The sequence below is a fragment of the Populus alba genome, chromosome 10, assembly GCF_005239225.2.
Source record: "Populus alba chromosome 10, ASM523922v2, whole genome shotgun sequence".
NCBI classification, from domain to species: Eukaryota; Viridiplantae; Streptophyta; class Magnoliopsida; order Malpighiales; family Salicaceae; genus Populus; species Populus alba.
The window spans coordinates 274,606-288,815 of NC_133293.1; the positions used below are offsets into that span (position 1 = coordinate 274,606).

Below are 14,210 nucleotides of genomic sequence, written 5' to 3' on the forward strand. Positions count from 1 at the left end.
GAGCTGTTCGTTATTATCGTTAATTTCAAACTCTGTTAGTGTTTTTATAGATGTCCGTCCGTACGTTGCCTGCTCGGTTCGCTGAATATTAAGAATTTTTTTAACAATAGTAATTTTAAGAAAATTACATATAATTCATTAAATTATTGAAATATATTTACTTAAAAAAAAACTAATCAATTTTTTAAATTAAAATTAATTTAAAACATTACTCTTAAAATATAGTATTTTCACATGTTTTTTTCAAATTAGATGACATCTAAAAAAACTCCTGTTTTCTAGTCGATGTTTTAAATTAAAAGTAAAAAAACTTTATTATGGAGTTTATTATATAACTGTTAAAAAAACACAAAACATTACTATAAACAAACTATAATAGTTATATGATATATACCTCATATTTATATGATATGGAAGATATTTCCTTAAGATAATTTAGATAAAGATTTAATTTCAATTGATGTATAAATTGGTCTGAAAATATTCTTATCTGTAAGTGAAAATAAAAAATATTCACAAAAAAATGCTTTAAAACAAATAGAAATCAACTCGAGCTAATCCTTCAAATCTATTACTTGGGTTATAAAATTAGGATAATCCTATTAATGGCAAACTAAAATAACAAATATGCAAGATTTTTTAATTAAATAAATATTGAAGGATGAAATTGAAATATAATTAATAAAAAACAACGCAAAAAAAAAGAAAAAAATAGTAATTAAAAGAATCAAAACTAAATTGAATATAAAAAATAAATGAAATTAAATGTTTAGGAAAAAATCAATTGAAATGAAATTTATAGGGATGGAATTGTAAAAAACAAATCCATTAAGAAAATAGCAATTAGAATTAGGATCAAATTTTACATGAAATATTAAATGAAAATGAAATATTTAGAGGTGGAATTGAAAAAAAAAAACAACCAAGAAAATGATTCAAAATAAAATAAATAGCAATTAAAAAAAAAAATCAAATTTAAAAATAAATTTATAAAATCAAATAACCATGGATGAAATCGAAAATAAAATTCAATATGAAATAATCAATGTAAATAAAAAATTACAAATACAGAAGAGGGATTGAATAAAAAAAATTAAGGGCTAGTGTGATTTTTACATGGCAAACCTAACACACAATCCAAAAAAAAAAAAGGAAAAAAAGAAGAAAATAAAAGCAATTTTGGGTCAAACCATATTAAACCACTACATAGACACCACTTAGGAGAAAAGGATGTTGGAACAAATCAAATGATACAGTGGAATTACAATTACAATCACTAAAGCTAGTTGCACGCGCTGCTTAAAGGTGATAAGTGGCTGGTGTGTGCGAGACACGCTTTAGTAGCTTTTTTATTTTTTATTTTATTTGTATAAAACCAAAAGTGCCATAGAATTCCATAATAATAACATACAAACCATAATAAAATTACAATAAGCCCCTGAAGCTAAGGTTAAAAAATTGAATGGTAAGGGTAATGCAATAATTTTATTGTTCAACCAAAAATAAAAAAATATATAAAATTACTCATGTGCAGAAGATATTAGATTATTTTATTTAAGTGTTATATTAGTAATTTTACCATGCATCAAAGAACACAATTACCAAAATAACTTTATACAATTCTTAAAAAATATTTATTTTACGGTGAAAAGACCATCTTATTCTTAAAACAAAGATAAAAGATAAATGATCAAAGGAGTAATATAATAATTATATTATTATAATAAATAGTGATATATGTTTTTAGGACACAGGAATATCAGTAAAAAATAAGTTTTTTTTGGATAATTTTTCTTAGTCACCAAACCTATCATTTACAGAATCTTCACAAATCTTTTCCTTTTTATACATAAAATTTCACACATTTGTTTATTGTAACAATCATTTTCACCAACTTATTAAGAATTCTGGATCATAAATTAGATGAATTAATCTAAATTAATTTAGATCAATCTAATTTTTTTTATTTTATAAAAAAATTAAAATAATATCATTTAAAAAACCTAAAAAATGATAAAAATTTAATGTTTTGACATAGTTTTTTCCATGTTGATCATGTTATGAATTAATCTAAGTATTTCTTATTGAGTTATACTAAATTAATTTTATTTTTGTTTTTATTAAAATCCAACCTGATATAGGTCCATGTCACACGTCAATCTGCTATGTGGAGCCGGGTATTAAAACAATAATTTAACACATGTTACTAATTGTAATTCGAAAACCAAAGATGTAAAGTTTTAATGATAACAACGAGTTCGTGGACTATTTCAACATCTAACGTGGATGTTTCCCATTTTCATAAATGTATCAATTATTTATTGGACCGTTTCCATTTTTAATTAATTTCCCAATTGCTCACCTACCTTACGTAATTAAACATTATTGTTAGTTAATTAATTGATAATTGCCATGTGCTATGTGCTTATATAAGGCAAGCAACGACATGGCGTGGCGGGCTATACATGGCTTCCACTCCATAAAATGGAATAACCTTGAACCACGTGGCATTGAAAAGAGAATATCCTTTCTCAATTATAAAATAATGTTTTTATATTCCAACTTAATATTGTAACAATATTTTCAATAAAAAAGAATTATTAGCATGATCATGCAGATAAATATTATCTTATGGGTTAAAATATCTTTAAGCTAATTCATATATCTAAAAAAACAAAATTTGCTTTTCAAAGATTTTAAGGATAAATTCTAATTCAATTTATATATCTAGATAATATTAATTCAGAATTTAAAATAAATTCTCAATTTTCGTATAAAGGATTGTTTAGTTATTAACAAAAGAATAAATAAATATAAACAGTGGATACAAAAAGATCACGTTTTCCTATATCTTTCTTATAAAAAATCTCAAAACTATCACATGTTCTTTGTCTTTTTATATATATATATATATATATATATATATAGTAAATAAACAATAACATTATCCTTTATGAAATACAGTCAACACTCCGCGTAATTTGGGCCGCGTCTAAGAGAAAGGTGTCGAGCAATTTTATTATATTTAAGGAAGTAAATAGTTATATTTTATTAGATATTTCTTGGTTTTATTTTTAAAAAATAGATATAATTAAAATAAATAAATATTCTTATTATTTTTTTTATGGATAAATTTCATCTTTTCTTTTCTCCTTGTGTGCTTTTTTTTTTTTTTTTTTTTAAGATAGATACATAAAATAATTAATAAGATACTATTAATTATTCTTTGAGTATCATATAATTTTATGGTGATGTCACTTTATTAAGCAAGAAATGGCAGAGTTGCAAGATTTAAGGGATATTTAAGAGTGTGATAATAGATGTTTTTTTAAAGTGTTTTTTACTCAAAAATACATTAAAATAATATATTTTTTTTAAAAAATTATTTTCGATATCAGTATATCAAAACAATCTAAAACCATAAAAAAATATTAATTTTAAATATTAATTTTCTAAAATTTTGCTCAACCAGCTTAATTCACTTCTCATGTTAACCCAAGAATTCTACTATTTCTTTAAGCACACTTGAATGTTATATATATATATAAAGGGTAAAATTATATATAACTATAAAGGGTCAAAATATTAATATATATATATATAAAAAGGGTCAATTTTATGATATTTAAGGAAGTAAATAGTTATATTTTATTAGATATTTCTTGGTTTTACTTTAAAAAGAAATAGATATAATTAAAATAAATAAATATTCTTATTATTTTTTTATGAATAAATTTCATCTTTTCTTTTCTCTTTATATGTGTTTTTTTTTTTTAATAGATAGAGTAACTAATAAGATAAGATACTATTAATTATTTATTGAGTATTGTATAATTTTATGGTGATGTCACTCCATTAAGCAAGAAATGGTGGAGTTGCAAGATTTAAGGAACATTTAAGAGTGTGGTAGTAAATGTTTTTTAGAGTATTTTTTATTTAAAAATATATTAAAATAATAATTTTTTTTTTATTTTTAAAAAATTTATTTTTAATCAGCATATCAAAACAATTTAAAAACATAAAAAAAATATTAATTTTAAACAATTATTTTCTTTAAATTTTGCTCAACCAGCTTAATTCACTTCCCTTATTAACCCAAGAGTTCTCCCATTTCTTTAAGCACACTTGAATGTTATATATATATATAAAGGGTCAAAATTAGATTTCGTGCAAGTATTGAGTTTTTTATGGACCAAATTAAGCAAAGATGATAAAATCAACGAGGGCAGTCTGAGATAAGTAGCCTAGATTAATGAGTGCTTTCCCCTCCCCTTCCCTTCCCTTCCCTGATGAGAGATGAGATTAAAAGTCAAATTTCCCCAAGATAAGAGAGCTCAGACATATCCATTTATTGGCTTAAAAAATCAAGGAAAGAGGCAGTAGTGAGTAAACTATCCAATCTCCCCTCCCTACGTTTCTTTTTCACTGGCCAATTAAGCAAGGGTATGTAGACGAAGCTAACACGTTATATGGAGCAAGGAATAATAATCAGATCAATCCTTCAAAATATTAAAAACTTGGTAAGAACGAACATGGAGGAGTACAAGTCTTCTCTCTTACGTGTGCACGCTATGCGTATATGCTGCCTTTTTTCTCTCTCTGTTGCGTGCAGCAGATGAACAAATTACTCTGTTCACGAACTCGATCGAGGACAAAATAATTTCCATACCTACTGAGTACTCATCCGGGTGAAGGAAAATGACAAGAATCATGGGAAATTCACAGGCCAGCAAGCCACTTTCAAGCATTAATTGATGGGGAAATATGAATCCCACTTTCACAAGTGACAGGGTTCTCTACTGTAGCTCGCATTCTTGCTCGGGACTCCACAAATGGAGATCCACATCTGGGTTCTGGCTCCTGTTCTTGGGTGCTCATGCAACCTTGTAGATTAATGCAAGCAATATGTCCAAACAAAAAAGGGTTTGATTTGTGTGTATGGTACGAATGTTGCTTTTTTCCTTGGAAAAGAAGATTTTTTTATTTTTTGATATTTGATAATCATATATAATCATTGGAAATCTTTATAAGAAAAATATCAGTTTGATATTTTCAAGCCTTTTAAAACACGTCTAAACCATTTAATTTTTAATTTTATTTTTCTTAACAAAGTTGTTATTAGAGGTGACATAGATCATGAGGATAATGCAGCACTTTGATTGACAATGATGGAGATTAATTACTCATGAGACTCTTGAAGATTTCTCTATCTTTCAATTATTATTATTATTGCTGCTTCATCATCCTCCCTCTAGTGTGAATACCACGTAAAATTATTATTATTTAATTTCACAATAAATATATATTTTCAAACGTTAAAAAATGTTCGGTTATTTATAATTTATATTCAAAGATGGATGCAATACGGTCCAATAAAATCAAGACAGCAATTAGGGTAATGTAATTTTAAAGTTGCCTCTTGTGTGTTTCGAAATCAAGTGGAAGAGCTAGAGCAGGTCCCTTGGGTCCTCTTACGTGGGCTTTAACTTAAATAAATCGTGTTCATCAAAATGGAGTTCAAAGCCGCAGAGTTGGGCTCGAAAGGACATTACTCCCATGTTCTGACAGGAGATGGGAAGCGAAGGCAGATGGATCTCTTCTTATTTACAGACAAAGCTCATACATCTGAATTAAAAGCACAAAACAACAACATGGGATTGGAGAGATCCATAAAACTTTGGTTGCAAATGTAATGCACAGATATATCTCAAAGCTCTCCATCCCTTTCCTTACCACTACCACCTACTTTTTCCTTAATATGCTGTGACTCCTGCTTTGTAGCCTCCAGAGTTTCAGCAGTCTTTTGCTTCGCAGTCTCATAATTCTCTTTAGCCTTCTCTTTGGCTTCTTCGTCCTTTCGAGCTGTCTTCTCCTTTATCTGCTCTGCTTTCTCCGCTGCCTTCTCCTCTGCTTCATAGGCCTTTTCTTTTGCTGCTCCAGAGGCTTCGCTTGCCTTCTCTTTAGTTGCACCCGTTGTTGAAGCAATCGTTTCTTTCGATGCACTTGCCATTTCGCTAACCTTCTCTTTGGCTGCGTTTGCCATTTCTTTAATCTTCTCTGTCGCAGTATCTTTCATGTCACCTGCCCTTTCTGCACCGTATTGAGTGGCTTCTGCTCAAATTTAGAATAACACATATAAGAATCGCTAATTTGGAATGCGTGGATTAGCAAGAAAACCAAATTCCAAAAGAAATCATTTAACCAAAACTTGCACGTTCTTGCTCATAAGAGGAGTAATCAATTCACTAATTAACTAACCAGATGCTCTGTCTTTGGCCATCTTAGCAGTGTCAGAGGCTGTATCAGAAGCTCTCTTAGCAGCCTCCATGGCATCATCCTGCTTTCGCCCAATGGTTTCAGAGATTTTCTCCTTGGCCCATTCGGCCCATGACTCGGTGGATTCTTTGGCTTCTTTACCATCCTCTTCTGCCTTCTCTCCTGTCTTACCTCTTGCTTCTTTCATTCCATCCGTCACCACTTCAAAATCTTGGCTTTCTTCTGCTGTGGTTGAAGAACGATCAGCACCAGAGCAGCTACAACTGATGGCAAACATCATCACCAGTATCCCCACCACAAACAAAACCGAGAGCCGACAAGTACCATTCTTGGAAGGCATGATCATCAAGAAAATCAAAGAAAGATACCACTCACAACAGTACAGTACTTAATTTATCCTCTCCTATATCAGGTATAACAAAACAACACACTATAGCAATTAGCAAGCAACGAGGAAGATCATAAAAATAAAAAGCAAGCAGCGAGGAAGGGAAGTGATGAAAACTGAATAATGAGCACGATTGGAAGTGGAAGTAGAAGTAGGGGCTGGGGGGGTTTTTTAAGGGACAAGTTGAGGAGCTTCTTGATCAGATGACAGACGCCATGCAACGTGGAGACTCAAGAATATGCCAAGTGTTTACGTGATTGACATGTGTCCTTCTCAGTGTGCCACGAGTCAGCTTCTTAATGTAAGGCTACCCTTTTGAAAATTTCTTACTCTTGTTCTCATCCGAGACACCTATCCAATCTACCGACGGATAAATTGGAGGGGGGGAGTGTCATTAACCACTCGGTTCTAGACGCTACTGCCTAGTTGATCCAATAACTTATATATTCGATGTATTAATGTATTTTTAACATTTTTATTTTTTAGTTTAAATCCATGCTTAATAGTGTCAAATGCATAGTAATAACTTAATATATCTAGGTTTAGCATAATACTAGACTCAAATAATATGGGTTTGACTTACTTCTAACTTGAACAATTTTAAATTTAGATACGCGTTGAGCTTAAGCACATCAATCTGATGATTTACCATACTTAATATTTTTGAATTTAGCTATATGATGATCTAGGTATAGCCATGTGTGGAGCCTAAACAATTGTGGGTTTAATGAGTTGCTAGACCTAGCGTCCTTGGATTTAGCCACGTGCTAAGTCTAAATGGACACATGCTTGGAGAGCTGTCAGACCCAAAGTCTTTGGGTTCAATCATATGTTAACCTAAATGGACACGGGTCTAACGAGCTACCAGACCAAATATTATTATGTTCAGTTATGTGTTGAGCCCAAATAAATATAGATCTAACGAGCTACCAAACTAGATATTCTTAGGTTCAGTTACATGATAAGCCTAAATGAACATGGATTTGACAAACTACCCAACCCAATGCCCTTGGGCTCACCTACGTGCCAAGCCCAAATGGACATGGGTCTAGGCTCATTGCCAGACTTATCAACCATAGGCTTGGTCGTGTGCCAAACATGAATGACTAAAAGTCTTGAGATCATTAGATGCTCCGTGTTGGGTCATAAAACTCTGTTGGGCCATAAAATGTTAATGTCAAAGTTATTCATTTCTCTACACCTATAGGTGTATAAAAATCTTTTAAAGGCCAACTATATTCTCATCTTATCAATATCGTGTAAGGATTATTTGTCCTTTATTAAATATTATGTAAGGGATATTTGTCCCATGTTAATATTGTGTAAGAGACATTTATCCTTCATTAATGTTATCATGAGAAAATGACTTTCTAACCATTCCACTTCAGTAAAATAACAAGGTTAAGAGGTTATGAATACTCCTAAACCACTTAGATAAAGGGTTTACAATCTTTATTATTAATAAAAATAATTTTTTTTTTAGAGCATATATCACTTCAAAACTAAGAACAAACACTCTTGTAAGCTTGTTATTAATAATAAATGTTTATTCTCTTATTTATTGTAAATATTTGTTTAAAGGTTAATGATTTTATCATTTAAGAATCACTAAATCCCACAAAAAAAATTATTTTATAGGTTATAGGCTTTTTACAACAAGCTACAAGATTCATAAACCATGAAAAAATAAACTATCTTGTTAGAATCTATAATTAATTTATAATCCAACCATCAAAAAAACATATTTCACATCATCAATTAAAAGCATCTAAATACATGCATGCAACCTAATAGTATGTATAAATGTGCTTATATCATATAAAACATGGAAGGCATGAGAGGGGGGAGGCGGGCTTAATGGAGCACTATTACCACTTCCTTTGTCTCATTTTTTCTTTGGTTATTTCAATTGTGTTTATTATAATGTATGCTCTTGTTTGTTTAGGTTTCACTGAAATCATCAATGTAAAAACAATATTTTTTTAATTTTTATGAGTATTTTATAGATCCCATTAATTAATTGGAGATTATGTAAAAGAAAAAAAAATTATTTTTTTAATCTTTTAAAAAATTCTTTTCATAATTAAATTTATTGGATTATCGCAAACCACTAATTATAGCATTATCCGACCTGCTTTTATTAATTTTGAAATATATCTCTTGAGTTATGTTATTTTTCACAATTGTGTTAAAAATTATAGAATTTGTATAAAAACCTAATCAAAATTATGGTAAAATATTATATATTTTATTTTAAAATAATTATTTAAAATTTATATAATTAATTTTTATTTTAAATCTAGATTGTAATTACTTGTGTAGATTATATTCTATTTCTAAAACTTATTGGTAGCAGGTTATACTTAATTTATGTAATCGGATCATACGCATACCATTTACTCGTAAACTCAATGCTGTTGCAGTGAGAGAAGCGGCAAATCATTTTATTGGAACCCACGATCTCTCTGCTTCCGTCAATTCATCACGCAACGATGGGATGGCAAATCCAGTGAAGATGGTTGGTTTCTTTGTTGGGATCCCAGATTGTACATGCTCTTCTTGAGTATCTCCTTTTGAGCTCTTTGATCATAATCGTAAAAAGGAGCTCTGCTCCTGCAAGAAGTCGAAGGCTCAGGTTTCATGTACAAGACAAGTGCGGAAAAACATGGTAAATCATAGTATTTCTTAGAAGTCTGCATCATGAAGTTAGCTTTTATATGTTTGAATGTAGTTATCAGGACTTTTCCATTTGAATGCTGCTCAGTTTTTGGGAGGTCAGTATGAGCTAGTTCTTGGATATGGCTTCTGAAAATTGACAGGCCATATTCTGTCGATCAATTTTATAGGTTGCTGCTGCTCCAAATTGGAAAGGAAGCAATTCCTCCTGATATTGTCCCAAAGATTCCGCTAAATACACACTATCTGCCCCACCCCACCTCACGGGCTGTCTTGTAGCCGTTAGGTGTAACGAAGAGCATCTGCGGCTTCCTTCAGGTTGCCATACAACCAGTCTCGGTGGTGATCACAGCATAAGATTCAAGACTTGTTTGTTACCAAAACACCTGCAAGGGGAAGAGAAGGAAATGAAAATTGTTCAATATTGAATGCAATTCTACTTTGTTGTTGAAAAATTAGTGAAGATTTGTGCTGTTTGTAGGCATTTGATCATCTAATTCTGTTATTCAAAACAGCTCTTTAAGTGCTTGTTTCTAAAAAAGTTTACTTAGGTATTGCAAATCAGACATCATGTAAGCTAAGACTAATCCATATTTTACTGAGTTCTGAAGAACTTGATGCGCCATGGACATCATGGGAGTTGGAACCATGGCTTGTCTCTGATGTTGAAAAAGGCCCGTTTCAAGCTTCCAAGTGAAATCTCAAAACAATATTTCACAAACTATGCTTGTGCAATTTCTCCATTGCCATATAGTTTACTGGAGCATTAGGCAGTTATATATCTTGTCAAACACACATGTATTCTGATTTTGTAAATTTCTGCAGGAGGTCAAATGAGAAACCGTGCAATGCTCCATTAATAGGTTTCAAGAATGCATCCTTGCTTCTGTGGAACACCGGTCACCAGCCCCTGAGGAGAAACCATGGTTTACTGCTGCGTGATTCTCCATGTCGCAGGTCATAGTGCTCTAGCCATTGGACATTACAATCATTATTTCACTGGAGAGGTAATCTTGCAGACCATCTTTTAGTTAAATGTGAAGCATTTATACTTGCCGCATGTTCTGAAGAAATTTGTTTCATGTTTGGCCAGAGAAGAAAGGAAGTGCTGAGCTTCCACTAATCCATTCAAGTCCTAGAGACCTTACATACTGACCTTCCATTAAAGCCTTAACCATAGAAGGTTCCAAGGAGACATAAACAGTATTTTATTCATTCTGGAAAGTATTGTCTTGAATGAAAAGCAGAATTTACAACTTTCATTGAGTTGGATTACTCAACAATAAACGTGAATCATTGAAGTCTTCTTCATAACTTTGATAAATGGTGGCAAAAGTTTACAATGGGAACTGCCTTCTTAAATGAACCAAGTAACACGAGGAGAAAAACTAAATTTCCATGCATTCAGCAGAAAATACTGGAAATATAGCATCCTTAGGTGGTACAGAGACAGTTAGGCTTCAAAAAAGCGAAGTTCTACCATGAATTCCCGATGCTTTGGTGAATACCAAGCAACAGCCTTTGCTGAACCAAGGACATGCAAAGCATATTCAATGGCAAATACTGGATCATCCACACACATATGCCAATCTTTGTTCTTCCAATCAATCTCAACTCCAGAATCAACTCTAAAACTGAAAGGTCCTGCAATCTGCAACCAGTGTGGAAAGATATAGTTCCACGAAAGAGGTTAGGAGTGCATGAAGGAAGAGGAAAATGAGAAACATGAAGATATTTTCTTGCTAATATTTAAAAAGCAGTTGACAAGCATGCAAGTGCTGACATTAACTTGTTAGACTGTAGTACATGTTCAATGCTTCTACAAGAAACATACAACTAAAAGAAGTTCCTATGAAAAACAGTGACCTTAAAGCAAATCTTGAAATAACAAAGAATACACTTGATTTAACAACTTCGCTTTTGCTGCCTTTAGTTTCATCTGCTAATAATATGCCAACGTATTTTGGAAATGACAGCCATGCTAGAAGCTAAGACCTACCTGCTGCTGAAAAGAAACGGTTGCCTTGGGGCAAATTGCCTGAACTGTTTCCATGGTTGGCTGTTGAGAATTACAAAAGTCTTGTGCTAATCTGGTGGCACCTGAAAGAAATTTGGAAGCAGAAGGGAAATCCAGGCGTGCATGAAATCGAGTAAGATCTAATAATAGTCTTTGGAAGTTTCCGTGCTGAGCAGTAAATGAAACAGATGAAAATGCATCCACTAATAAGGTGGATTTTACAGCAGGAGCACGAAGACAGAAGCCTTCAAACTGCTGAGATTCATCTACCACTTGTGGCCGAACTGAATTATCCCCAAAACAGGCCATCACAGCAGCACCTGTATGCGTTCAAATATCAGTAAGAGATACAGATAAATGATTTACATTTGAAATGGCAGACGGGAGCCGAAACTATGAAGCAATAACTGCTAAAAGCCTACAACAACTTCCATAGCATGTTTGGCCAAGGCTCCAACCAAAGATAGGGCTTTAGCTTCATTACTAGATATGTACAGAACTCAAATTTACATCTGCAGTAAGCCTCTAAACTTCATAATGATGCAAATGCAGGTCATTTTCATGATGTATATTTAAGGAAACAATTGTTTGAATAGAGAAAATGAGAAAGTGCCTATAATTTATAGGGATGCCCCCATGCCACTCATCCAGTCTGGTTCATAATTAGCATACAGAAAATAAGTTAAGAACTTGCAATTTACCAATGACCCCTGAAGCCGAAATGTGAGGATTGGAGAGAAAAATATCAAAGGGCTGCACCATCTTCAACTTCTGAGCATTGCTTCTCCAAATCTCAACATTTTTCTTTAAGGAAAAAGCACTTTTCAAAGAGATACCAGGAAGTAGTGTAGCAGGAACCTCAACGGTCTCATCACCTCCAAGCTGCATAGGCTGACCGGCACTATGATGCATACAGAAATGATAACTAGCACCAGAGTCAGAAGCAAGAGACGCCAGATCAATGGCCATGGAGAAAGGTACATCCCAATAATTACCGGCCTTGTCAATGTAAAGTCCAGGCCAAACTGCCTCCGCATTTAAATTGTGATTTGGGAACTGCAAACACATGAAAATAACACTCAAAATTGCAGAAAGTGAAAAGCAGAGTGGCAAAAATTAAATAAAACAAACAAACAAACAAACACATGCCTTATGATGAAAGATTGCTTTCTTACGAGGTTTCTTATTGTTATCATCACCATAAAAATCCAAGCTCAAGAGAAGTGTATCACAAGGACTTAACAAGAGCTCTGAACAAAATCCAAGTGCATATAAGGACTTATCCTCAAGATGTTTCCTAATGTTCTCTAGGCGTGAAGATTGCAAGGCTCCATTCTTTTTAAAAGAGGAGACAAACTTCTGCAAATTGAATTGAGCTAGTAATGTAGCAAACCTGCATGTTTTTTTAAACGTTTTGACCTTAAGAACATCACAACCAAACATCTACTTTAATCATCAACGAAAACAAAAAGGATGGAATCTTTTCTCAAAGGGGCAGTGAAATTATACCAGTTTTCAGTGAGAGGAAGAGCGAGAACACGTTGGAGAGAGAAGCCATGGGAGGAAGCAGAATAAGAAGGGATGAAAGGGGCAAACATAAAACGCTGAAAGAAGTCAATCTGCTTGGGTCTTGATAATCTTGTACCTCTTGAAACACCCAATGGAAGTGGTTCTCCTGGCACTGCCCGTCCTTCTCCTTCAAGGGTTCTGGGTGTGGACCTGTCCAGATCCCAAAACCCTCCATCCATTGCCCATCTTAGCTTGTTCATTGCCTTTCTCTGATTTTTGTGTGTCCTACCTTCCACAGCTGGGGGGTTTCTGCTATCACTGCTTCAACTCTTTTTACAACTTGTGATTTTTTTCCGTATTTAACCCCTCCAAGTCTTTCCGTGGACGACATGTCGTTTTTAACACCTTAAACCCGGTCAGTCCAAGAACCAGGTCACAAGTTGAGCGAATTAAAATGGGTTAATCTAAAATTGCATTGCTTATATATATCTATATATATATTTCAATTGCAGTACCCGTTCTTTTAAGAATGTGCCAACCCATCCAAATTTAAGAATTGTCCTCCATTTTCTTCTTATTTCAATTGCAGTCCCCGTTCTTTTAATTGCACTCTAGTTATTTTGAATCTTATTTTTTATTATTTGTTTTATATTTCATCCCTTGAACATTTTGTCCTATTTAGTATTTATATCAAATTTGATCTTTATTTTTTTGATTTTTTTTAAATTTATTTTTAATTTCATCCATTATCATTTGATTTAATTTAATTTTTATTTAAGATTTGACCTTTATTTTTTTAATTTTTTTTCCTTGGTTTCTTTTTTTAAATTAGTTTTTTTTCCTTTAATTTTTCCTTTTAATATTTGATTTTTTAAAATTAAGCTTTGCTATTTTTTTTATGTAGTGATCCCAATTTATAACCTAGGTAATGAGTATAAAAATTGAACTTGGATCAATATCAATATTTTATTATTACCTTTTCTTTACCAATTTTATTTTTTAATTTTATCATTGAGTTTAATTAAAAATTAAGCATATTTTTTTTATGATGATATCCTAGCCTCACGGTTCGGGTTATACATTTGTCATGCTATCTCAAATTTGTTAAGGGTTTTTACATCATTTTATTATTTTTATATAATTTTTTTTCTCATTTTTTAATTGTTTTTTCACATTTTTAAAATTAATTTTTTATTTTATTTTTATCATTTAATATTTGATTATTGATGATTGTATGTCTTTATTTTTCTCGAAGCAATCATCCCGTCTCATGACCGAGTCACGGGTATGAGATATAAGCCCAAGTTAATATTGATTTTTTTTTAATATTTTCTTAAACCTACT

At 31.9% G+C, this 14,210-nt stretch overlaps 2 protein-coding genes across 2 annotated transcripts; both read right to left on the bottom strand.

Moving 5' to 3' along the window:
- Nucleotides 1-5,574: 5,574 nt before the first annotated feature.
- On the bottom strand, nucleotides 5,575-6,811 carry LOC118057339 (uncharacterized). The gene is made up of 2 exons (XM_035069882.2): nucleotides 6,259-6,811; nucleotides 5,575-6,111 (listed from the first exon to the last, which is right to left on the bottom strand). The coding sequence occupies exons 1-2, from the start codon at nucleotides 6,620-6,622 to the stop codon at nucleotides 5,708-5,710; spliced, it is 768 nt and encodes a 255-aa protein (XP_034925773.1). The 5' UTR covers nucleotides 6,623-6,811; the 3' UTR covers nucleotides 5,575-5,707.
- Nucleotides 6,812-10,623: 3,812 nt separating this feature from the next.
- Nucleotides 10,624-13,206, bottom strand: LOC118057340 (protein TRIGALACTOSYLDIACYLGLYCEROL 4, chloroplastic). The gene is made up of 5 exons (XM_035069883.2): nucleotides 12,867-13,206; nucleotides 12,507-12,750; nucleotides 12,059-12,413; nucleotides 11,340-11,677; nucleotides 10,624-10,991 (listed from the first exon to the last, which is right to left on the bottom strand). The coding sequence occupies exons 1-5, from the start codon at nucleotides 13,124-13,126 to the stop codon at nucleotides 10,794-10,796; spliced, it is 1,395 nt and encodes a 464-aa protein (XP_034925774.1). The 5' UTR covers nucleotides 13,127-13,206; the 3' UTR covers nucleotides 10,624-10,793.
- Nucleotides 13,207-14,210: the final 1,004 nt, after the last annotated feature.

What these genes read in the sequence shown, in the direction of transcription:
- LOC118057339 (XM_035069882.2), bottom strand. Translation starts at nt 6,622, where the DNA reads ATGATCATGCCTTCCAAGAATGGTACTTGTCGGCTCTCGGTTTTGTTT. An exon ending in GGCCAAAGACAGAGCATCTG is followed by an intron (nt 6,112 to 6,258) that starts GTTAGTTAATTA and finishes AAATTTGAGCAG; the next exon opens with AAGCCACTCAATACGGTGCA.
- LOC118057340 (XM_035069883.2), bottom strand. Translation starts at nt 13,126, where the DNA reads ATGAACAAGCTAAGATGGGCAATGGATGGAGGGTTTTGGGATCTGGAC. An exon ending in CTTCCTCTCACTGAAAACTG is followed by an intron (nt 12,751 to 12,866) that starts GTATAATTTCAC and finishes AAAAACATGCAG; the next exon opens with GTTTGCTACATTACTAGCTC. An exon ending in CCGTTTCTTTTCAGCAGCAG is followed by an intron (nt 10,992 to 11,339) that starts GTAGGTCTTAGC and finishes CACTGGTTGCAG; the next exon opens with ATTGCAGGACCTTTCAGTTT.